This window comes from Rhinolophus sinicus, linkage group LG06, assembly GCF_036562045.2.
Source record: "Rhinolophus sinicus isolate RSC01 linkage group LG06, ASM3656204v1, whole genome shotgun sequence".
In the NCBI taxonomy this organism is placed as follows: Eukaryota; Metazoa; Chordata; class Mammalia; order Chiroptera; family Rhinolophidae; genus Rhinolophus; species Rhinolophus sinicus.
Window position 1 is genome coordinate 108,684,400 of NC_133756.1, and position 27,714 is coordinate 108,712,113.

General features: G+C 33.9%; 1 protein-coding gene across 1 annotated transcript in view; it reads right to left on the reverse strand.

Annotated features, from left to right (window-relative positions):
- TMEM135 (transmembrane protein 135) overlaps positions 1 to 27,714 on the reverse strand; it is a 215,515-nt gene that overhangs the window by 158,007 nt on the left and 29,794 nt on the right. Inside the window, exon 4 of the mRNA XM_019739636.2 lies at positions 23,563 to 23,596. Within this exon, the coding sequence (XP_019595195.1) occupies positions 23,563 to 23,596 (34 nt within the window). The remainder of the gene's footprint in view (positions 1 to 23,562; positions 23,597 to 27,714) is intronic.

Consider the following 27,714-nt stretch of genomic DNA (forward strand, 5'->3'; position numbering starts at 1 on the left):
CTGACAAGGATAGGCACCTGAAGAAAAACAGAAATAGGAACAGAGATGCTGAAAAAGAAGGTTGGAGAGTACCAAACAATAAAGTTGCCTACTTCACCATTTTACAGACATCTGGCCCTAACCAGTAGGAACAAACACCGCTACCTTTAACTGACTGAAAATTTCATCTACTAAAAAAAAAAAAAAAGAAGAAGAAAGAAAATTTCATCTACTGAAGAGCAATATACTAAACTGAATAAAGCTTTATCTATGTTTGTTTATTTATTGTTATATCTTTCCAGAATGCTCTACCAAATTACTCATTTCTAACTACACTGGAATATCATACAAGTTCAATTCCATACATAACTTATAATGGGCAAAAGAACCAGAGATGAAAACAGAGGTCATAAAAATAAAAAGTGACGTGTCAGGTACTGAAATGCCAGTGCCACAAACCTGGAGGTCATGAGTCTTGATTATTCCCCAGAAAAGCCTGCTTATGGAGACTGTATGGCTGGCACCCACGGAGCAAGTAACTTGGAATGAATGGAGCCCTTAGTATTTTGTATTAATTGAAGTAAGACATTTAAGAATCTGGCACTTCCACCGGTTAGTTCACACTAATTGAACACAATGCTAAACATTATCCTCAGACACCAAACTAAAATATTTGACAGCCTATAAACAGTGCTTCAATATTGAATTCTTTGTCTTATTTAAGTCAAAAGGAACCAGATTACCTTGTTATGGTTTTAACAAAATAAACAGGAATTGGAAAAAATCCAAAACTGCTCAATCAGCGTTGCTTTCTACCAGACTCGGGCTATTAATAAATATATTGTAAATGAACTTAAGCCTTTTTTATCTACACTTGTACATGTGTTCTTAAAAAGAATGCAATAGATCCTAATTCTTAATCATTCTCCGTAATTCCAGAATTTCTCACCATTTCCTGTACTAGTTTGCTTCTGCTGTTGACTTTTATTTCCATCATAAATTACTCTAATAAGAATTCAGAAACCAAACATAAATTTTATAAACAAACACATACAGTATATATGCCTAGTTAGTAATTAAAACCAGCCTTCTTTAAATGCAATTTTTCCTTTCTAGTACTTCCAAATATGCAGTCCATACTTCATAGGGACTTTATTAGCAATTTTAACACAAAAATGAAAAACATGTCTTTTATAAAACATCAGGTTCTTAATGGCACAATCAATGAGTCTCCTTCTCCCACAAGTGTGTGTATAAATAGTGTGCTATATGACCAAAAAAATAACATAGCACCTCTAAATCTATACACTGTTAGGAAATACTAATTTTGCTTCTCAAAAAAATAAAACAACAAAAAAAATACAGTATATTTTATTTTGTGCTAAAAAGTTAAATAATGTGATTATTTAACTGTGGTTACTCAAACTGTCATAATTTTAGTGAAAGAATAATTAACTATCAACAACTGTTAAGAAAAATATTTGGCTAAAGTAAAATAAAATTATGTAAAAATCATTGATGCTAATATATATGTAAAAATATACATTTATATACATAGGCACAATAGACAGAGCCACAAAAATTAAGTTTCAAGAGCCGACTGATAAAGATGTGAATTACAATTATTTTTCAAAGTGATCAATAGATTTATATTGATTCTGTGAATTAAAAACTATATTTGCACACCACTTTAAATTTAACAAATCACTTTTATATAAATATTCTAATTTAAAAGATAATTTCTGACCATAACAAAAATGAAATGATTGATAAATAAAATGGTCACCTTTCACCTGGAACAGGGGTTTCAACCCCTTAGGGGTTGCATCATAACCCCTAAGATGGCTGACTTAACACCACACCTATGGGTATTCCCAAGATTATGGATAATTAATACCACACTAGCTGTAATTCACCCTTTTTTCTCCTACTCAAGAAATATCAGAATACAATTCAGGGAAAGAATGCTATATTATTAATTAGATAACTACATTTTCACTAGTACAAGTAAAAATGCACTGGAGTATGCCTCATAGCAGATCTGAATACAATCCTGTTCAATCATACTGTTTTTGAAAACAACTGACAAGAGAAAGGATGAGAGTAATGGCACTGAGTGAGAAGGTATATGTTCCATGTACTGACTGCAAATTTTTCTTTGGTAAAAGAGTAAAACAAACTAGTATAAATTTTAGAGACTAACCAAATTTATCTGCACTTTAAATAAACTATCAGTAAAGTATAATTTTACATGACGTTTAACTATTCTGGAGCTCTTTTAAGCTGCTACAATAGCCGGAGAATTGGACCCAACGCTTCCTATACTGCTGCCCATCTCCCCTACAATTATTTCTTCCCGAATCAGCTAGAGTAACTGTTTGAAAAGGCAAATCACATCATATCACCCTGTTGTTTAAAAGGTTCCAATGATTTTCTACTAAACGTAAAAGAAAATCTGAACTCCTTACCACAGCTGACAACATTCTAAGTATGAACTGTCCTTTGCCTACCTTTCCAACCTCAGTGCATACCATTCTGTCCAGCCATAACCGTCTTCTTGACTACAAATCAAATACATCAAAATTGCTCCCATCTGGGGGACTATTTACTTACTATTCACTTTCCCTCAACACTCTTTCACAAGATCTTCTCAATAGCTGTCTCATTAGAATACAAAGATGATTAAAATAAAACCTCAACTCTGGAAGAGCCTGCCACTGTAATGGCAGAAAAGAGAAGCAGACATGGAAGAGGACAGGAAAAAGGGAGAAAAGAAGGGAAGAAGGAAGGAACACTTCTATGACGATCACAAACTAAGTGCCACGGGACAACAGAGAATATAACCTATTCTAGAGGAAAGATTTCTAAATTCTGAATTGTCACTCTCTTAGGTACTTGACCAAGAAATAACAAAGATACATACCATGTTTTAAATGGAGATTATTCCAATTGACGCTCTATATCACACAGGAGCCACATGAATAAATACGATGCAAAAGATGGCATTGGGAATATTTCGTTTGCTGTTTAATTCATGAAGAATTATATTCTCCAGAGGTCAAATTTGGGCTATGCCTCCTTCCCTTGCTTTCCCGACCCTTCTATGCCTGTTTGATCCAGGATCAAACACACTATATCCAAACTAGGCCAATCAGATTCTCCCTCTAGAGGACCTGAAAATTGAGTGTAAAGATAAGGGGAAGTGGGGTGGAGTGGGGATGCCAGAGCCAAGTCACTTGAATGATAGTGTCATATTAAAAGATCCTACTGCTGGGTTCCCTGCAGCTGCCCTGGTTCCAGTCTTTCCCAAGACTTCATTGTTTAGGATTTCCTTCAATTCTGCGAGCCATCTCAGTATCTTTCCCTTCATCCTTACTTTTCTCTTAAGCTAACCAAATTGGTTTCTGTATATACAACCAAAGTAAATATAATAGATACATGAAACTCTGTGAATGTGCAATCATCGCAGTGAAGAACTAAAACAGAGATTAAAGGTTATGGATCAATTCTGAGGAGTAGTGTGAAGTCACTACATACATATAGTGACATAGTAGGAAGTGAAAAACATTAGTGTCACTCACTCACTCAGGTGCAGATTCAAATCCTAGATTCACTATTTGCTACCTATGAGATGTGTGATTCAACAATTTAACAATGTTGTCAGTCTGTTTCCTGAACTGCTGAAGATAACATCTGCCTTATAAGCGTTGTTTTAACATTAAACAAAATAAAAGATGTCAAAATACAAAAATGTCTGGAAGATAGCAGGGGCTCAATAAAAGTTAAGTCTCACCTTGTTTCCCAAAAAGGACAAGGTATTTAATCAGAGAATAAATAAAAAGCCAACTCTGGCTAAAGCAGGAGTTAGCACACACAGCCATGAGCCAAATCCATCCTACCATCTAATCCAATGACTGGTGTCTATAAGAGAAAGGAAAAGGGAGATTCAGATACAGAAACACATATACAAGGTGTGACTCAACAATACAGTGAATGTTTAAATTTAAAAAAAAATTATTACAGTAAAAGACATATTGCCAGTAATCCCCCTCAAAATACCCATCACTTCGAACACACTTATCCCATTGTTCTTTCCACTTTCTGAAGCAGTTCTGGAAGTCCTCTTTCATGAGTGTCTTTAGTTGCGCTGTCGTGGCTACCTCGATGTCCTTAATTATTTTGACTTTGGGAAAGAGCCAGAAGTCACACAGTGCCAGATCCAGTGAATAAGGTGGAAGAGGACACACCGTTTTTATTTGTTTTTATTTGACAGAAATTGCCACATACCAGAAGCAATGCGTGACACGTAGCGTTCTCATGATGGAGGATGATTTACATCACACTTCTCTCAACCGTAGCTCACACCCAACTGACTGCACAGAACAAGTTGAAACTTGTCACACACTGTTACCAAGGTTCGATGCGCTGCTTCCCATATTGCAGATTGCTGCCTTTCTGTTGGATGGTACTCAGCAACAACATTCACTGTGTTTTGTGATCACAATGGAAAGGCTCCGTGTCACACATCGCTTCTGGTAGGGCAATTTCTGTCAAATAAAAACATTACGGTGTGTCCTCATCCACCCTGTTCACCAGATGTGGCACCCTGTGACTTCTGGCTCTTCTCCAAAGTCAAATTGACCAGGAAAGGTAAACGTTTTGAATCAATTCAGAACATCGAGGCAGCCACGACAGCAAAACTAAAGATACTCACGAAAGAGGACTTCCAGAACTGCTTCAGAAAGTGACAAGAACAATGGGATAAGTGTGTTTGAAGCAAGGAGGAGTATTTTGAGGGGGATTAATGGCAATGTGTCTTTTACTGTAATAATGTTTTTTTATTTAAACATTCACCATATTGTTTGATCACACCTTGTACATGGAGGATAGCCACGTGACAATGGAGTTAGAGACTGGAACAATGCAGTTTAAATCCAAGAAATGAAAGGATTGCCCAGAGTCATCTAAAGTGGGAAGAGGTAAGGAAGGAGTGTTTTCTAGAGGCTTTTGATGGGGAGCCTGGCCCTGCCAACACAATTTCAGATGTCTGGTCTCCAGAACTGTGTGAAAATATATTTCTGTTGTCTTAATCCATCCAGTTTGTGGTAATTTGTTATAGCAGCTCTAGGCAATTAATATAAAGTTGGGTGTTTTTTTTTTCTTTTTGATCAAAAGAAAGTCTTTCCTGACATGTAGAAATCATATAAAATTCAAATTTCGGTGCCCACAAATAAAGTTTTATTGGCGCACAGGACATACATATTATTTATAGCTGCTTTTATCCTACACTGGCAGAGTTGAAGAATTACCACAGAAATCATATGAAGCACCCAGCTTGAAATATTTACCATCTGGCTCTATCCAGAAAAAGGTTGCCAATCCCTGGTGCTCAACATTAATGCCTGAGGCACAAATAGTAGAGTGCTAAAATGGTTTTGCACCAGTGAGAGATAACCAAGTGATAGCTGGATAAATGAAAACCTAAATAAATAATCCAACAAAAAAACCTATGAAATTTTATCATCGGAAAATGGTTTAAAGGTCTAAAATAAATCAAGATTTGACAAAAATCTAGCAACACACAGGTGCTAATCAAGAATAGTCTGACATGTCTTATTTTGTGAAATAGGTTAGATGATATTAGCCACTGTTACAGAGAAGCTGAGTACAATGGAAGAATGTGGAATAAGACTATTAATTTGCTTTATTATGTATCACTTAAGACAGGCATAAAATATCCAACAGAAGTTTCCTGAAAAGAGTATCACATGGTATTGAAAACATGATTTAAAAATTCGACGTAGATTGACACTCCCTAATCTTCTCTTTCCAATCTAAATGCCAATTCTAAGCAATTAAAACTTTTTAGTGACTATACACTATAAAAACCTCCCAATCGGTTATGTTATAAACCTATCCCTATCCATCCTTAAAAGTACTTTCAGAATGATTGTCCTAAAATAGAAAATTTGATCAAGCTATGGAACTTCTGTAGTTAATTTTTAATAAGATTGAAATTCCTATGCTCAGTATATACCCATTCATATTTATATCCCAACTCCCTATCCAGTCCCATTTCATACCACTCCTCAATATTCCAGAAGCTTCTCCTATATTTATATTTATGCATATACTTGTAACACCCTATGCTTCCCCTTTGTACCACCCACTATGATTTTAATTACAAGTTCATTCTTCCACACTAAACTGAATTTTATAATAGGAACATGTCTGTCATGTTCCCTATGAGAGTCACAGAACTCAACACAGTGCTGGTACATAGTGCACATTAAATATAAGTGAATAAAGAATGAATAAATGCACAAAGGATGACCAAATTTGCCAGGGCAACTCAGTACTCCATTTGTATGCATATAAAGCTCCCTCTGCTGAGAATTCCCTTTGCCTTGCTTACCTACCTGGAAAATTCTTACTCATCCTTCAAATGCAGCCTTCTTAGTAAAACCTTTCCTTCCATTACCCGGCCAATTGTTCTGTCCTTCTTTCACATCGCTAAAATAGTATTTACCATATCATATTGTAATGTATCTACATTTGCTGGTACCTACACTTCATTAAACCTTGAGTTTCTCAAGGAAAAGAATCATGTTTCATTCATCGTTGCTTTCCCTAACACCTAACCCAATGTATGGAACATGTGAGGAGTCAAAATATATTTGCTGAGTCATAAATTAAGATTATCTTGGAAAATGAGAACAACAAAGTTCTAGATCACAGAACAATGTACATGTTCTTCATTAGAAGTTAAGTCTGTTTTAATAATTTGTTGAACAGTGCTTTAAACAACTGTAGTTGTTAGTTTAGTTCAAGTAAAATTTAGAAATACATGAAATTTCATCTCATGCTGTAAATTATTTTATTATAGATTTATTTTATTATAGAATATATCCCCATTATAAGACTCAAAATAATATTTAGACTAAAACCTGAAATTCTTCTTTTTTCATCAACATTCCCATTTCAGAGTATCAACTATAATTAAGCCATTTAGCCTTTTCTAATGAATTTTTTGGTCCTTCATCTATACATTTATATTAATATATACACATATGAATATATATGCCTATTTAAGTGTTTGTACACATATGCTATATATCTTAATAGATATTAATCATTAATTTATATAAATCCTATTAAGACAGTTCAACTTAAATGCATCCAAAATAAATGTCATAATTTGATTGTAATTTTCTAATATCTGGAATCAATTAAGTTCAGGAAAGTTTCAAGAAGGCCACCCAGTAATAAACACAAAATAAATTGTGTCTCCTGTCCTGTTAGTGATAATTTTTTATTGCTACTTCAGTTTCAGATGTCAGAGTAATGACTTCCATATTCTGATTAAAATGCAAATTGAAGCCATATGTTAGAAAAGCATAGGCTTTCAAATGTCATTGTTTTTTACTTTAAACACAATCAAAGTATGTTTAAAGAGACTAACAGCTACCTAAATGAATTCTGTCAATTCTAAATCTAGAAAATGTGGAATTTTTCATTGTAGACTATGCCAATATATGCAGTTGTAGCACATCAATTAACAGCTACTATCATCTATCTATCCATCTACATTGATACATATATACATGTAAACATATATAGGTATATTTATTAATGGCTGTGGTGGGGGGGTAAAAGCTATAAAACAATAACAGAATGAATCTTATTTGATTTTCTTCAAGAGTAAAAATTGAAAAGTGATTTTATAAACCTATTTTTAACCTTTAGATTTGCTAAAGTAAATTATCTTTATATTCTTAAATAAAAAGTAAACAAAAAATGATTTTTATTTATAATGCTGATGTGTTACATAAACTAAATTCTACATAAATCAACTTAATGTTTAATGAATTTCTAAGACTATGCTACAAGTTCTTCTCGTACTTCTTAGACTGAGATTCAAAAAAGACCAGCCCAGTAATGAATTTAAATATTACAAGCTCTACTCTTTTTCTTTCTCATTTGTGATATTAAACTTAAAGTGCTATATGTATAAAACTTTCTTTTGTTTTAAAAAGGAAATTTTTGAAGTTGTAAGAAAACTTCTCTCATAAACAGTACTCCCAAAAAAGATGAATCCTGAATATCCTATTCAAGAGTAAGTATTTCTAAATTTAACTATCTACCTAATATCAACTAAATGTAAAAAATTAATAGAAAAGTCATGCCATCTAAGCCAATAAATTACACAATTTGTAGACCTTAAAGATAGTTAACTCAATGTTAATATAGTTCAATTGCATAACATAAAAGTGAAGGTGACTATTAAAATGTTTCCTGAAATAAAGAGGGACTGTCATGAAGTAGGGTAAGGATAAACTATAGCTCTTAAGACAAATAAAATCACTTTATTTTACCTTTAAAAATGTCCCACTTTGAAATATGGAGACAGAAATCTTTAAAAAAAATAATAAAGTCACCAAAGTCATTTCCAATGTAAAGAAGAACTTCCATAAACTAAAACGATCTAGAATTTAAGTTTAAGTATGAAGAAGGTATTAAGAAAATGTCATACACCTTGATAATTATTATGACTTTTCAAAAAAAAATAGAGATAGCATACAAAAGTTCCTTAAGATCTGGCTTACAAAAATTTCTTAAAATGAAACAAATTTCTTTAATACATTTTTAAAACTACAATATAAATTATATCAATAAGTGCTTAATCAGTCCCCATCTTTGACAAATTAATTACCAGGGCTTCTCTGACAGAGCTCAACATTCAAGGTTACTTCAAAATTTTTCGTAGATGCTGCTTTTGTTTGGGTTCAAAGATAACAAATAAAGGTCGCTATGTGAATATACTGGAATGTGGTCTGCAGTCTGTTTTAGACTTTTGTTTTTCTAGCTGTTTGCAGGACTGGCTAGTTTCCCAAAGCCTCTGCTGTAAAAGTAACATGCCATTACAAGTACTGCACCCTTGGTGATAATCTGTACAATTACTTCCAAGCCCTGTACAGGTATGTCTCTCACTGTCTGCGTCAGTACTGTGTTTCTTTGCGCTTCTTATTTACAGTGCTTTGTCACACATATAAACACAGCTTAAGTGTTATACGGCAGTGTGTGATGCCAACATATGCAACTCTGTGAGTAGCTTATGGAAAAGCCCTACGTTACCACCAATAAAATGCACTTCATTGTATCCTGTCAGTATTAACTACAACTCTGACACTTGAAGGAGACTTCAAAAAGCAATCTCAGCCCTGTAAGCTAAGTCTAATATACTGACTGACAGAATGATGATTTTATTTTCTATCCTTGGGATCCTAAGCCATAATCCAAGTACTTTTTTCCCTTAATTTAATTTAAAAAGGACTTTAGAAGGTCCATATCATCTAAGAATAACTAAAACCAAAAAAACCCACAGAGAGAATTTTGATCAACATAAAACAATGACTAAAATTTCAAAGTAAATAGTGAGGAAATGGTCTAACTGGAAACTTAACTTGAAAAATAAACATAATGGATTGGGGGAGGGGGTTATCAATTTGTGATGAGTGAAATGTCTAACTATTGCATTGTTTTGTACACCTGAAACTAATAAAAAAAAATTTTTTTTAAATAAATAAACCTAAATTTCAAAACGTTTCTTCAGCTGTTAACTGCCAGGTCCACATTTCTCAGTGATTCAATTTGTTCATAAATAGAAACTTGTAGGGGCTTCATGAAATGTCCTATCTTTTACAAGGCCTGCAATTTCATTTTTCAATGATTTGGGCTGAACTTGCATTCAATTGCCAAATGTCTGCAACACTGGACATCATCTCAAAACTGACCAAGACAATGACAGTGCTAGCCTAATAGTAAGGATTACTGAATATTTTGTGTTACACTAATTTTGGCTAATCTATACATCCAACAGCAGTGACCTTGATAATGAGAACTCCCAACCCACAAACCACACCTGGGAAGAAAAATAAAAATAATAAAAGAGAGGGAGAGAAAAACAGAGACAATAAAAAATACAAAAGTGAGTATTTCTAGTACCAGTTCACCTGGCAACTCAAAATTTACTTTAACTATCAAGGATTTTAGTTATTCAGTGGGGTTCTCACCATAAAGCTACATAATATGTTTAGATATTTATTTTTTGTCCAGCTTTATTGAAATATAATTGAAACATAATACTGTGTAAGTTTAAGGTATAAAATGTGATGATTTCATACAAGTACACATATACAACGTAAAAGGATTTTAGTTATTCAGTGGGGTTCTCAGCATAAAATGATTACCACAAGGTTAACACCTCCATAATCTAACATAATAACCTTTTTTAAATGGTGAGAATATTTATTATCTACTATATTCACAACTTTCAAGTATATAATACAGTATCATTAACTATAGTCACAATACTATATCTTAAGTCCCCAGAACGTATTCATCTTATAACTGTAAGTTTGTACCCTATGACCAGCATCTCCCCATTTCCCCCACACCCCAGCCCATGGCAACCACTATTCCACTCTGGTTCTATGTCTGCTTTTCTAGCTTCCACAAATAAGTGAAATCATACAGTATTCATTCTTCTCTGTATCTTAGGACCTAGCATAATGTCCTCAGTATCTGAACGAGTAGTGCCAAATGGCAGAATTTTCTTTCATGGCTGAATTAACATCCCCGTGTGTGTGTCTGTGTGTGTGTGTGTGTGTGTGTGTGTGTGTGTGTGTGTGTCTGTCTGTGTGGTGTGGTGTGTGTGTGTGTATCTTACATTTTCTTCATTCATCCATCAAGAGACACATAGGTTCAAAGAAAAAACAAAAACCGAAAAAGAAGAAAAAAAAATTTTTAAAAAGACACACAGGTTCTTTAAATGTCTTTGCTATTGTGAATAATGCTGCATGGAGCATGGGAATGCAGATATCTTCAAGATAGTGATAATCACTTTCTTCAGATATATACTCAAAAGTGGGATTGCTGGTAACATTATAGTCCTATTTTTAATTATTTTTAGGAACATTCATACCATTTTTCTTATTGGCTGTACCAATTTTCATTCTCACAGACAATACAAAAGGGTTCCCTTTTCTCAGCATCTTCATCAACACTTGCTATTGCTTGTTGTTGTTTTTTTATAATGGACATTCTAACAGGTGTGAGGTGATATCTAACTGTTATTTTGATTTGCATTTCCCTGATAATCAGAGATGTTGAGCACTGTTTCATGTACTTGTTGGTCAGCTGTATGTATTCCTTGGAAAAATACTCTAAACACTGCCCATTTTTAATCAGAATTTTTTTTTTTTTTTTTTTTTTGCTATTTATATCCTTATGTATTTTGGATGGAAACATCTCATCAGATGTATGGTTTGCAAATATTTTCTCCCTTTCCTTGGTTGCCTTTTCATTTTATTGTTTCTTTTGCTGTACGAAAGCTTTTTAGTTTAATGTATTCCCACTTGTTTGTTTTTGCTTTTGTTGCTTGTATTTTGGGTGTCATATCCAAAAATCACTGCCCAGATCAATGTCAAGGAGCTTTTTCCCTATGTTTTTTTCTGGGAGGTTTGCAGTTTTAAGACTTCAATCAATTTGGAGTTAATATTTGTGAGTGGTATAAGATGGGGGTCCAGTTTCTTCTTTTTGGATGTGATTATACACTTTTCCCAACGCCATTTATTAAACAGACTGTTCTTTCCCACATTGAGTATTCTTGGCTCACTTGTCAAACATTAGTTGACTATATATGTGAAGGCTTATTTCTGGGCGCTTGGTTCTGTTCCATTGGTCTATTTCTCATTTTTATGCTAGTACTATATTGTTTTGATTACTATAGCTTTGTAATATAGTTTGAAATCAGGAAATGTGATGCTTTCAGCTTTATTATTACTTCTCAGGATTGCTATGGCCATAGGAGGTCTTTTACGATTCCATATTAATTTTAAGGTTGTTTTCCTATTTCTGTGAAAAACACCATTGGAATTTTGATAGGGATTGCACTGAACCCCTAGATGATACTGGGTAATAAAAATATTTTAACAATATTAATTCATCTGATCTATGAACATGTGGTATGTTTCCATTTGTGTCTTCTTCAATCTCTTTCATCCAAGTCTTTTAGTTTTCAGTGTACAAATCTTTCACCACCTTGATTGAATTTATTCCTAGGTTATTTTTTTGTTTTGATGCTATTGTAAATGGGATTTTCTTTTTTTTTTTTTTTTTTTCAGATATTTTGTTGTTATTGTACAGAAATGAAGCTGATTTTGTATATTGATTTTGTATCCTGCAACTTTATTGAATTCATTTATTATTACTTTATTGGTGCAGTCTTCAGGATTTTCCATAAAATAAGATCATATCATCTGCAAACAGAGACAATTATACTTCCGCTTTCCAAAACAGATGTCTTTTATTTATTTGTTTTTTGTTGTTTTTTTTATCTTGCCTAATTACTCTAACTAGGACTATCAATACCATGTTTCCCTGAAAATAAGACCTAGCCAGACAATCAGCTCTAATGCATCTTTTGGAGCAAAAATTAATATAAGACCTGGTATTTACTGTTATGTTATGTTATGTTATGTGTTATGTTGTGTGTTATGTTATGTGTGATGTGATGTGATGTGATGTGATGTTACACCCGGTCTTACATTATAGTAAAATAAGACCAGGTCTTATATTAATTTTTACTCCAAAAGATGCATTAGAGCTGATTGTCCAACTAGGTCTTATTTTCGGGGAAACACGGTACTATGTTGAACAGGAGTGGTGAGAGTGGGCAAACCTTGTCTTCTTCCTGATCTTACAGTAAAAGCTTTCAGCTTTACACTATTGAGTATGTTAGCTGTGTTTCATACATGCCCTTTATGATGGTGAGGTACATTCCTTCGACACCTAATTTGTTGAGAGTTTTTATCACGAAAGAATGCTGAATTGTGTTAAACAATTTTTCTGTATCTATTGAGATGATCATATGATTATTATATTTCATTCCATTAATGTGGTGTATCACGTTTATGTTTTTGCGTATGTTGAACCATCCTTGCATCCCAGGGATAAATCCCACTTGATCATAGTGTATAATTCTTTTACTGTGCTGTTGAATTTGGTTTGCTAGTATATTGTTGAAATTTTTTGTATCTGTATTTATCAGAGATATTAGCCTGTGGTTTTTTCTTGTAGTGTCCTTTTCTGGCTTTGGTATCAAGGTAGTGCTGGCCTTGTAAAATAAGTTTGGGAGTGTTCCCTCCTTTTCAATATTTTGAAAGAGTTTGAGAAGATTGGCATTAATTCTTCTTTAAATTCACCAATCCATGGCACCATCTGTTCCTGGACTTCTGTTTGTTGGGAGGTTTTTAATTATTGATTCAATCTCCTTACTGGTTATTGGTGTCTTCAGATTTTCTATTTCTTCATGATTCAGTCTTGGTAAATTGTATGTTTCTAGGAATTTATCCATTTATTCTACGTTATCCAATTTGTTAATGATATTATTTATTTGAGTCTTCTGTATTTTTTCTTAGCATAGCTAAAGGTTTGTCAATTTTGTTTATCTTTTCAAAAACCAGCTCATCCATTCATTGATCTTTTCTACTGTTTTTCTGTCTCTATTTCACTTATTTCCACTCTATCTTTGTTATTTTCTACACTCTGATAAGTTTGGCCTTATTTGTTCTTCTTTTTCTAGTTTCCAGAGTTGTAAAGTTAGATTGCTAAGATCTTTCTTTTTTTCTTTATATGGGTGTTTATTACTATAAACGTCCCTCTTAAAACTCCTTTTGCTGCATCTTATATGTTTTGTTATGTTGTATTTCTATTTTTGTTTGTCTTAAGACATTTTTTAATTTCCCTTTTGATTTGTTCTTTGATCCATTGGTTTTTCAGGAGTGTTGTTTAATTTCCACATATTTGTGAATTTTCCAATTTTCCTCCTGTTATTGATTACTAGTTTCATACCACTGTGGTCAGCAAATATACTTCATGTAATTTCAGTCTTCTTAAATTTGCTGAGACGTTTTTGTGATGTAACATACAAATATAATCTATCTTGGAGAATGTTTCATGGGTAGTTGAGAAGAATGTGTATTCTGCTACTACTGGATTGAATGTTCTGAAAATGTCTGTTGAGTCGATTTTGTCTATAGTGGTGTGTTCATTTCATCTATAGTCCAACATTTCCTTATTGATTTTCTGTCTGGATTATCTATCCATTGCTGAAGTAGGATACTGAAGTCCCTTACTATTATTGTATTGTTGCCGATTCCTCCCTTCAGTTTGTTAGTATTTACTTAATATACTTACGTGCTCCAATGTTGGGTGCATGTGTATTTGTGATTATTATATCTCTTGATGAATTGACCCCTTTATCATTATGTAATGGCTCTCTTTGTCTCTTGTTACAGCTTTTGATTAAAGTCTGTTTTGTCTAATATAAGTATAGCTACTCCTGCTCTCTTTGGTTACCATTTGCATGGAATATCTTTTGCTATTCATTCACTTGGAGCAAACATGTCTTTAAAGCTCAAGTGAGTCTCTTGTAGGCAGCATACAGTTAGTTGGGTCTTGATATTTTAATCTATTCAGCCAATCTATGCCTTTTGATTGGAGAACTTAATACATTTACATTTAATATAACTACTGATAGGTAAGGAGTTAGTAATGCCATCTTATTAATTGTTCTCTGACTGTTTAGTAGTTCCCCTGTTCCTTTCTTCCTCTATCACTGTCTTCCTTCTGAATTTGGTAGTTCCCCTGTTTAATTTTGGTCTTTTTTTTATATCTTCCATATCTCTGCTTACTATGGTCAATATTGCCCCTGTCTTCTTAAGTATATAGAATACAGTATAATTACTGTTTTGATGTCCTTGTCTACTAATTCTACATAGGTATCATTTGAATTGGTTACAAATGATTGATTTTTCTTGTCATTAAGAGTCATATTTTCCTGATTCTTTTCATGCCTGGCAATTTTTTATTGTACACCAGACATTGTGAATTTCACCTTGTGCTGTACATTTTTGTATTCCCAAAATTTTTCTTTAGATTTCTTTTGGGAGGTAGCTATTTAGAAACAGAGCCTTTCATGTTTTTCTTTCCTTTTTTATTTTATGTTTTTTTAGTTGGGGCTAAAGGAGTGGAGTGTTTAGTCTATGGCTAATTTTGCCCCACACTAAGTTAAAATCCTTCTAAATACTCTCTTCCCAAAGCTCCAAGAATTATGAGAGTTTCTACTCTCAATGATGGGAACAGAAACTATTCCTAGCCCTGCATGAGCTCAGAGGATTCTTCCCTCTGATGTATTTGCCTGGTTCTTTTTTGCCTAGTGTCCTCACATGCATGCACTGATCATAACTCAGGTAAGTACTAGTTGGGACCCTCGGTACATCTCTGGATCTCTGTACCTCTCTCCTCTCCTACTTGCAAACTCCAGCCATTTATTTTATTGAACTCATAGCTATGTCTCATCCACATGGGACAGCCAGACTCTGCCTCAGTTCTACATCTCTGCTCCATGGTCTAGAAATGTTCTCCAGGAAGTAAGCCAAAGCAATCAAAGGGCTCATCTCACTCATTTCCAATCTTTCAAGGATCACTATCCTTCACTGCTTAAGTACAAAGACTTAAAAACTGTTGTTTCATTTATTTTGTCTTTTTTTTATTGTTACAGGCAGAAGGGTAAATCTGTTCCCCGTTACTCAAATGTGGCCTGAATTAGAAGTCATCTTTTATTTTAAACATAATGAACACGCTTGTTTTATAACATTTTCAGATAATTCCAATACATGTAGTTTCTGGAGGTCTGTTTCTGTTGTTTGTTGTTTTTGCCAGATCTTGATTGATGACTTGTTTCCTTGTGTGCCTGATTATTTCTGACTACCATATAAAAATTACATGCGAAGAAGGACTTCTGCTTTCGGGGAGATCAGGTATACATATTTTCTCTATTCCTCCCACTAATTACAACTAAAAATCCTAGACATTATATATAAAACAAATATTAGACTGAAAGGTAGAAAGAAGGCAAACCATCTAGAAATTTTGCAATACAAAGAATGATATGGTGGTGAGTACCTTTTTCTTTCTGACTTATAGGTATATCCCACTCTTGGAGCAGAATGAGCCTGCAAACCAGAAATGCTAAAAAGCACAGACAAAAACCTGCTCTGTCTTGATAAGGACCAGGAAAAAGGCAGCCTATCAAAACAGAAAATTTCTAGACAATAAATACTATACTCCACCCAAACACTGGGGGAGGTAATCTGCAATGCTACCCCCACCAGCAATGAACAAGTGGAGAGCCTAGACTTCCACTTTCACAAGACTGTAACAAGACACCCTAACACCCTTATAAGGGAGGATTCAGAGAAGACCAAGTAGAGAGCTGAGACTTTCATCCCCGCCAGCTGATAACTAGACCTCTGCTCTCTTACCCCCCAAACAGCGGTGTCAGTAGAGGTCACCCCCACATAGCAGTAAAGAAAAGCCACAGTCCCCTTTAGATGTCAATGAAAGCCAAATAATTATTATATGGGTTGGTTCTGTACTTTGCATTTTCCTTTCTTATATACTGCTTTCCTTTGCCTCTCTTATTTATATTCCTTCGTAAAATTCTGCTTCTTCATATCTGCTTCTTTCATATTTTTAATGATTTTCCTTTCTATTTCTCTTTCAATTTTTAATATATATTTTATATTATCTTTACAAAGCAAACAGAAAACAAAGGTACATAAAAACTGGTTATGATAATAATCCGTACCCATTCCAAGCCATTCTGTTGTTTTACCAGAAAGTACTCGTACGTGATCTAAAAATCCATCATCTTAGCCTTTATGCATGCATAGCCAGAGAAACTCATATAACAGTCATGTACAAAGATGTTCATCCCCACATTGTTTGTGACGCTCAGAAGTTATCTGGATATCCATCACTGGATAATGAACAAGTAAAACGCAGTGGATAAAATATTCTATTAGACAGCGGTGGCGGGTGCACAATTCTGTGAATATTCCAAAAACCACTGGACTGTAAATTTTAAGGGATAAATTTTATTGTTTGTGATTTATATCTCAATAAAGCTATTATAAAGCTTATGTAGGGGATGGATACTGTGGTACACTACGCAGCAATCAGAAACAATGAATTGGAAGCATATAAAGCAACACACATAGGTCTTGAAAATACGGTGTCAAGTTCAAAGTAAATACAAAAGTATGGATGTATCTTGAAAACATAGTATTAAATTATCCAATAAAAGAAAATAAGAGGAAGTCCCTAATAATTCCCCTTTTCAAGTTCAGAAGCTTGGCTATAGTCTCCAGGAAAATCCTCCTTTTTGTCCGTCCGCCTTTGTGATCAAGTGAACCATGGCAACTTTAAGGAACCTATTCTCCTTGGATAGCAAATACCTCACCTTCTACAAAGCAAAGATGAAAGATCAGCATTGCCTAATGTAATAATGGGTACCAGAAACACATTCCTCAATGTGATTGAAACCATCAGAGTAATAAGAGAGAGAAAATATCATCCTTAATTCTTATACTTCCAAGAAAGCTTCCAACAAAGAAATCTACTAGTTCAGGAACTCAGCTGAGGACAGATCCACTCCTTTGTTTATCTTCATGTAGGAAAACAAAGTCATTTGGTTGACTAAAAGGACTTCGGTCCTGGAACTAATGGAAGAGGGGGATAAGAATACGTAGTTCACCAACTCAGAAGGGTCATTCTCTCTCATCTTTGCCATTTTTAGGAGTAATTGCTCCCAACCTACATTCGTTCAAAAAATATTTATTGAGCAGATACACGCTAAGCATTATTTGCAGGTTCCAGGAATATGTCAGTGAACATATGCCCTTAAGCAGCTTATACACAGTAAGGGAAGAAAGAAAATGTCAGTGCTTATAAATGCCATGAAAAAGATAAGATCACGAGTTAGAGAGTAGATATGTGAGGGAAGCTACTTTAACTATAGTAGTAAAAGAGCTGCTTTAACTCAGGAGGTGACACGGTATTGAAAACTATATAAAGAGAAGATGCTAGCCAAGAAAAATCTAGGGAAATAAATTTCCAAGCACAAAAGAAAAGTAAGCACTAAGGCTGTAAAGGAGTAGCAGCTTCAAGTGTTCAACAGACAGAAAGAAAGCCAGTGCGAAAAATGAGAAGAAAGAGCAGATGAAATCAGAGAGGTAGAAGCTGTCATACAGAGCCCTGTAAACCACAATGAGGCATTTGAATTTTATTTGGGGTGCAGTGGGAAGGGAAGGTTTTCCTAAGTGTTAAGCAGAAGACCGACATGCTGTACTTTGTATTTCCAATGACTGACTGCTATGTGGAAGACAGACCACAGGAAGACAATAATATTGGGAAGATGTAACCCAGTTCTGCTATCAAGATAGCTCACACAGAGATGTTAGGGCTCAGACTATGGTTATAAGCGTGGAGACAGTCAGTCACTATAAGATCCAGAATGTATTTTAGAAGTGGAATAAGATTTCCTAATGGACTGGACTAGGAGTATAAGGAGAAGAGTTAAAACTTCTAAGTCTCTGGCTTGCCTATGCAACTGGATGGATGGTGGATGTCATTTGCTGCACAGGGAAGGCTTAGAGGAGCAATTTGAGAGAGGGTGCTTATAATTGTTTTTCAATTTAATACTTTCACTTTATTTCTTTTGAGTTCATCTGTCAAATTTCTCCAACTAGTTTACAAGTTGTTTTGTACTTCTTTTGAATCCTCATGTGCCTAGTACAGCACTGATTTAATAAATGTCTGCTGAATCAAATTAAATTGAAGTAGCCTTACAAGAATATGTATGAATCACATTTTCAAACCTTATGTTTGAAAAATCAAATACAGGTGTTTTGATCAAAGACAGTGCATGTTTAAAATTAAAAAACAAATGTTAGAGACAAACCTACTAGATATGTTTACAAATATTAAAATGCATGCATTGCTGAATCCTTGGTGGCATAAATGAAATTGCAGAGATAGATTTTCAAAAAGACTGACATAGAAAGACTTTTAAATGTAATAAGTTATAATTAAACTAAACATAAATTAACTACACTTGACATCAAATTTTAAATAATTGTTAGCATCACATGATGAATTTTGAAAGACTGAGATCCTGAGTCATTGTCACAACCAACATAGTAAAGGGAAATCAAGTGAACACAAACTTTTATGTGTTCACTTTTAACTCATACTGTGACAAAGTTGAATCCTAGCAGCTGGTGTTCTTGTGGGTAATTGGTTCTGGCATATTAGCCCCAGGAAAATGTTTCCATCGTTTTATAGCCATATCTTGGACTGAAGCCAGGAAAAATATTTAATTCTTTATTTCATACCTTTTCTATATACCTCTTATACATTTTGCCCCTTATCAACTAATTAATTCTCTATCAATTCAAAAATTCTAAAAAACTATACTAATTTAAAAATTGTACACTTTTCCTTCTAAAATGTGGTAACATATAACAAGAAAACAACATTTTCAGACGGGTATTAACTTAATTGCCTTAAGTTTGTAATTTCTAAAACTGCTAGTTAATCACTAAAGCTATAAACCACTGGTCTAATAACTGAGACTCACCAGGACTTCTGACAGATAATCATGAGTAACTATAGGAGTAATTACCGTGTTTCCCTGAAAATAAGACCTGGCGGACAATCAGCTCTAATGTGTCTTTTGGAGCAAAAATTAATATAGGACCCCGTCTTATTTTACTATAATATAAGACCAGATTAATATAATATAATATAATACAATATAATATAATATACCAGGTTTTATAATATTACTTTTTCTCTAAAAGAAGTATTAGAGCTGATTGTCCAGCTAGGTCTTATTTTTGGGGAAACACACGGTACAAGAGAACCCAAGCAAAGATCTTTTTATAAAACCGAAAGCATTAATAGAGATGTCCCTACAACATAAACACAAACACAACTAGCAAAATTTATATTCACAATTACATAGGAGAAAAACAGTACCATTTCCTGTTTTAAGACAATTATCGATACTGAAAAATAGAGGTGAGGTTTACTCTCACTGGTTTAATATTTCTCTCCCCCGGTAAAGTTCAGGTCCTCGGAAGCAGAGACTTTCCCTTATTTATTTGGTAACTCCAATTTCACCTACAGTGTCTAAAACAGTACACGTTCAATAAATATCTGTTATTCTTTTTTCTGTTCCTAAACCTTGGCCCCAAGTTGGCAATCCTTGGCAAAAATGTTGTTCTGTGGTTACTAATGACACGTCTCTAAGACGGAACTCCCTCTAATTCCTCTCCTTTCTTCAAGGTTCAAGTCCCAGGTAATTCATAAAACCTTCCCTCACTGCCCAGCCAAAAGCTAACTCCCTGTTCTAAAGTTCTAAAGACTATACTGTCTAACTACATATTTGACATGAATACACTATCTTGGAGTATTAATTACTCTTTCATTTTAAATCCACAATTAGATATACGAGTACATTGTTCCCACAACTAAATTAATTTCATGCACAGAATGATGGCTTACATTTGAGCCCCAATACCTAGTAAAGTGCTTTGCATTAAATAAATGTTCACTGGTAAAAATAAAGACAAAGACAATAAAGATGATATGGAGCCAGTTCTGTGTATTCTTCTATCATGTATTCATTCAAAGGCACAGCAATATAATTACGGAATGTGTAACTGTCACAGCCAAAACTAACAAAACTATATTATTACTAATCAAATAGTATTTCACTGTCTCCCAATATTTTGAGTGGGGCTGAGTATTTGTATGTATGTATCAACTTGTAATGAAGACATCACCAAGAACTAAATGAAAAGGTACATCCTCCAAATAATGATTATCATAAGCAATAAAAACTATATGGCATAGTAACAAAAGATGTCACAGAACAATGTGCTCCCAATTTTTTAAAAAAAATGGGTATACAATGTGCAATGTGAATGCATTTATATTTGTGTATTTATGTATGTATACTGAAGGAGAAGGAAGGGAATAAAAAATAACCACTAAGATGTTAGTAATTATTACATGATAAAAAATTACAGCTCTTTTTCTTCCTTCTTTATGCCTTTCTGTACTTTCCAAATCAGAAACACATACCTAAATACAATAAATAATTTTTTAAAATAAAACCTCACAATATTTAGAAATTTTGTTGCTGATGTTATAAGCCAACAATTTCAAATTAGTCTAGTATACAATATAATAAAGTTACAGAACTAAGTTGTTTCTTAAGACTAAACTTAGTCTCCCTGAAAATATTAAAATTCTTACCTAGTCTGAATCAACAACCCTGTTACTATAATAATTAAAAAGTAATAGCATAAATAAAAAGCTCTAGTTAGATAAAAGGAAGCTGAAGCTTATTAGATTATCATTAGTATCCAGAATATATCACGTACAAGTTCACTTTCCTTTAGACATAGTCAAAAATCTATGTGTAAAACCTTGATCTCATTAAATTTCAGAATTACAGACTCTTTATAACTAACTGGATGACAAAGAATAAAAGACTAATTAATACATTGCATTTTCTGAAAAACTTTACTAATACTGAAATTTATTAATCTGGACAGAAAGTACAAATCTACTTAACAGAAAAATGCCCTTCCAACCCCCCAAAAGTCTTCACTTTAGAAAGCACTAGATATTCACAGTAATATTCTAGACTGGAAACACTATCAAAGCAACGTGGTCCAGCCACTCTGGAAAACAGTTTAACAGTTTGTTAAAAAAAAAAAAAAAACAGCCACTACCATACAACCTGGCAATCGCATTCCTGGGAATTTATCCTAGAGAAATTAAAACTCATATTCACACAAAAATCTGCACATAAATATTTATAGCAGCTTTATTTATAATAGCCAAAAACTGGAAACAAGCCAGATGTCCTTCAGTGGGTGAAAGGTTGAACAAATTAATATAACTGCACCATGAAACACTACTCAGCAATAAAAAGGAATCAACTAGTGGCATGTGCAACAACTTGAGAATTATGCTGAGTGAAAACAGCTAATCACATATTTGTATTCATGTACCATTCTTGAAATGACTACAGAAATTACAGAATTAGAGAAATAAAGAATAGATTAGCGGTTCCCAGAGGTTAAGTGGGGAGAGGGGAAAGGTAAGAGGGAAGTGGGTGTAGTTAGAAAAGGCAGCATGTGGGATCCTAGTGGCGAAGGAAATGTTCTCTATCTTGACTACAGTCAATATCAATGTAAATATCCTAATTTTGATAACCATATAGTTTTGTAAGATGTTACTATTGGGGGAAACTCAGTAGATAGCACATGAGATCTCTCAATAATTTCTTGTAACTGCCTATGAATCTGTGATTATTTCAAAATAAAAAGTTCAATCTAAAAAGATACATATTTTAAGAGCATTTTCCAACATTGATTATACCAAACAGTCAAAGATCTTCACTCCAGGAATTTACCATCTAAACCAGGCAACACAAAAAAGTTTCTAAAAGTCTACTTAGCATTTAAAGATATGTGCAAAACTACATACAGTACTTGGGTATTAAAGTATATCCGATGTGGTAGTATAAGAAAGCATGTGCATGGCTAAAAGATAAACACATTAACACTCAAATCCATTCTAATATACAGACATAATAGCTTTAAGTTTATTTTAAAATAAGGAGAGCAGCATCCAGAATGGTTTGGTGCTACTGTTATGGTTCCCACGGTACCCTGAAATTCATCTTTCAGTCCTTTTCAAATATTATTTCTATTGTGACTTCTCCATTAGACAGCAAACTCCGTAAGTACAACAACTGTCTCTATGCTGCCCACCAGCACATTGCACAGTAACTGACACGGGGTAACTCTAGAGCAAAATGAAATAGTTCATAACTAAAATGAGTTGGTAAATATAATTCTAAACTATATTTCCTTGTTACAGAATTAAAGAACTTATCCTTAGGGAAATAAATAATTATCTTTTAGTTGGATTTTTCAATGTTGCCTTTCAAATTTAAACAACTTTAAAAGATTTTAATATAAATGTTTTTAAAATAGGAACTTGGCAATTGAAAATTATATCATCTTGATTATATATTTACCATAAAGAATATCAGATTAGTTAACATTAAGTTCAGTTCTGTAAACATAGAAATTTAGAAGCCTTGCTAATTATATTATTAAATACACTCAGAACTTGGAGATAAAATCAATGCTCTTCCGATATCCAAGAAAAGTGTACCTTATAAAAACTCATCCTTACATCATTTTTTTTTCCCATTAGAAATGGCAACAGAAACAAAACATGAAATGAAATGACAGATGTATAGAGAGATATACAGATATAGATATAGATCCTGTCAAAGACGAAGATCTAAACTTAAAAGAAAGTCATGAAGGGCACAGGGCAGTGCACCACTTTCCTCCTAAAATGAGTAAAATTCAGTCATATGTGACAGGAATAAACCAGATGGCATCAAGGCTCTTTTAAATGTTAAAAGTCTATCCTTTAAAACAGAGACAGAGAATATGCTCAAATTTATGTAGCTTTCATTTTTTCTTTTTTTTTAAGGGAACTTAATTTAAAAAAAAAGATTAAAAAGCACACACAAAAACCTCAAAAAACAAAAAAAACAAAAAAACAAAAATTACTTACCAAGTTGGCCATATAAATTGTGAGCAGCCCTCTCCTGCAAATAATTTTAAAAAGAGATAGAGATTAAGCATCAATTTGACTTAATAGCCACTTCATCATTTTTGAGAAATCTATCAAAATATCAGGAGTTGAGAAAAAGGGGTATATTATGCTGAATAAAATTTTCAGTACCCTAGTAGTTGGATCTAAATAGATTATATAAGTCATTCTGTTTAGGGTCAATAAACATTCTGTTTAGTGGTCATTAATTTAAATTCTTTAAAATTACTATTGCCTAGTACTTGTTAACTAGACTTATTATGGTGATCATTTCGCAATATCAAATCATTACGTTGTACACCTGAAACTAATATATGTCTATTATATCTCAGTTCAAAAAATTACTATTGTCTTACATTACTTATTAATAGGAAGAGTAGTAAAATTTGCTATTAGCCTATGTTTATGCTAGAGAATACTAAATTTAATAAAGAATCATAATGAATTCATCTTGCCAAAAGTCAAGACCTAACTGCAAATTTATCCAAAATAAACCAGGTCTTCTATCTGTTGCACACACACACAACTGTTAATTAGATGTCATTACAAATCAGACCAAATCACTTTGGTTTTACCTTCATTGATAACTGAGAAGTCAGGCACTAGGTGAACTTTCTAATGACAACAGACAAACAAAAAGTTCTATAAACACTCACTTTACAGAAAAATTGCACATTTACCAAATTTATTTAATGAGAATTCAGGTAGAAACTCAAAGGACAATTTTATGACTTTAGTCACTTTATTTAACTTATACTGCATATGACACCGTGAGTAAAGCACATTCTATTTTCTAGGAAAGAGGTGTTGAATGTTTTAAGAGTTTAAGGGTAGAGCTCAAATAACAAATGTGGAAAATTACAAATATTTATAAACATTTTCAGTACTCAGAGAAAAAAAATACTTTGTATATAAAACAAGTACCAATTTTCCAGGTCTTGATAGTAACACCGCCAATGCAATCTTGATGTCATACACAGTTTAGATTGTTTGTTATGTAAAATGGCTTAATATGTAAGATTTTTAATATTACTAAAGCCACATGGAGGCAGCATGATTTAACTGAACACAGGAAATCATCATTCCAGTTAACTTTAATTCTCTGGTACTCTGTAATTATGTCATTAAAATAAGAGAAGAATACTAGTTACCTAACTTACATTTTCAAACACAAAACCTATTTAAAGAAAAAAACTTTCACTTATCACCAATATATAAAACATAATATTGGGCCGGCCTGGTGGCTCAGGCAGTTAGAGCTCCATGCTCCTAACTCCGAAGGCTGCCAGTTCGATTCCCACATGGGCCAGTGGGCTCTCAACCACAAGGTTGCCAGTTCAATTCCTCGAGTCCCGCAAGGGATGGTGGGCTCCGCCCCCTGCAACTAAGATTGAACAGGGCACCTTGAGCTGAGCTGCTGCTGAGCTCCTGGATGGCTCAGTTGGTTGGAGCGCATCCTCTCAACCACAAGGTTGCAGGTTTCGAATCCCGCAAGGGATGGTGGGCTGCGCCCCCTGCAACTAGCAACGGCAACTAGCAACGGCAACTGGACCTGGAGCTGAGCTGTGCCCTCCACAACTAAGACTGAAAGGACAACAACTTGACTTGGAAAAAAAAAGTCCTGGAAGTACACACTGTTCCCCAATAAAGTCCTGTACCCCTTCCCCAATGAAAAAATAAAATAAATAAAAAATAAATAAATAAATAAATAAAAACATTGAAATAAAAAACATAATATTGGGCTTTCTGTGATGGAAAGGTGAAGGCAGTCCGGGAATGCCCACTGAGACACCCCAGCCCGCCCGCAGGCAGCGCCCTCTTCAGCAGGTCCCAGTGTACTTCAGCAGAACAACAGAGTTCTATTGGTCCTCTAGGGAAGAATTCAAAAATCACTGATAAGAGGATCAGTAGGGCCCCCTCAGCACTTCTTCTCTGTAATTTGTACATTTTAATTGTAATTGTTCTTACTAAGCTTTACCAATCTTATTAGTTCCTACCAAATTCTAAATTAAAGATGTTCTAAGAGTACTTATTTTAAATAAATTATATAGAGAAAAATTAGGGTAACCAACATCCAAGAGTCACACATACAGAGAAAAGTTAAATTCTTCTCAAGTGACACCTACTCTTACCAAAAGCTGATTACATATGAACAAAAAATATCCTTAATTATAAAACCAAAATTTAAAAATTTCTGTAATTTCGGTGGTAGTGCTTGATAATACATTTCATTGTGAAATAGATGCTATCTTTAAAAACATTTGTTCCACTAATCTAACTCTGTCTCTAATATTCAACAGTAATCCAACAACAGTTTCATCACTAGCTTCCATCTATCTGACAATATAACTGTTTAACTACCAGGCATATATTATCTTGTTTACCTTTATATTTTCACAAACCTTCAGTAGTACCTGGCATCTAATGGGTACTAAAAAAATGGTTGTGGAATTATTAAACAAAGTATTACTAGGAACCTAGCCTTACAAAAAGGAACACATTATAGACACGTATAGAAATATAATCACAAAAGATAGCCACTAGACAGAGGGAGGGTTAGCAAGCAAAGATGGAATTAGATTATCTTGCATTTGCATAAAATTTAACAATTTACAAGATGTGATCAACACTTTGTAATAGAATAAAATAATCGGTCTTTCTGACTCCATCTTGCTCGAGCCTGCCCAGTTCCCATAACATGATGGCTAGCAACTTTTGCTTAGTCTTGCACATAGATATGCTAATTATTAAAGGAATCTAACCTGTAGTCTAGAAATTACTCAAACAACCTCCCTGCTGAAAATTATGTCCCCAAAGAGATAAGGAAGGTATGTACCAAAATGATGATTGTTTATCAAAAGATTTATAGCAACTGTGAGACTGGGACCACAGCAACTGGAGTTTGTTGACCAAAAGCAAAGAAGTTTCACCATCCCCCTTGGACCCTTGCTGATGTCCAGATGTCTGTAGTCATTAATCACTGCCTGACCTCAAACCCCTCCCACTTTCCCCCTTCTCTGACATAAAAGAAGTCTGAATTTTGTACTTTCTCAGAATGATTCTAGTCCATTGTCTCAGCTGCTGGCTTTTGAAATAAAGTCGCTTTCCTTGCCACAACTTCTTTTCACGCAACTTACTGGCTATAGTGCAGCGAGCAGTTCGAGCTTTCATTCAATTCCACTTTGAAATCAGATTTAATCAATAGTACTACGAAATGTAATATAGATAACTAATATCCTCAGTCTATTGAAAACCAAGCATCAGAGAAGTTAAGTAGATTCCTTAAAAATATAAAAGTAGCAAAAACACAAACTGAAATTAGGAGTCAGTTCACCTGACTCCAGTTTTGTATTCTTTCTAATGCACTACTTCTACAGCATATATTCTTTACTAAATTACCTTTAAATTCTGCAATTCACTGACTTGTTTAATATGGTATCGTAACAGGCTTCTCAGGTTAGGCTTGAGGATTAATCAAGCCTTGACATACTCTTACTATTGGGAAAAAGCAGAGGATGTATTGTTATTTGATTATGTCCTGTTCTGGTCTCAAGTTTCAATTTATTGTTCCCAAATAATGAGGAAGATTACCTCCTTCCCAGCTTTATCTGAATTCCAACCCAGAGCCAATAGCCTCAAGAATGAGAGGACAATATCTACATGATATGTTGGATTATATAACCAGACTCTTCATGGTAGGTTTCCCTGAAGAGTCCATTCCAATTACACTTTGGTAGGGGTGGAGCATCAGAACAGTGATTTGTTTCATCATTTCACCAGAGATGTTCAGCATCCCAACAAACAAATGCTATTTTATTATTTAACACTTGACTATATCTAGCCTAAGTCTGAAGACAAATAGGTCACTACCTTCCTAGTGAGTCAATTCCCTCTGAAAACCAAATTAAATATTTAAAATACTACTACAACAGTGATGGGGAAGGGGGAGGTGTCAATTAAAATAAAAGATGGCCTAGGCCTATAGAAGAAGGGCTGGTGCCAAGAAGCACAATAATTTTTTTAAATTTCACAGGCGATACTGATACACAAATACTCCCATTCTGCTGAGAATCACTAGGTTAAAAGACTGGTAAACTTCAGTGAATAAACATT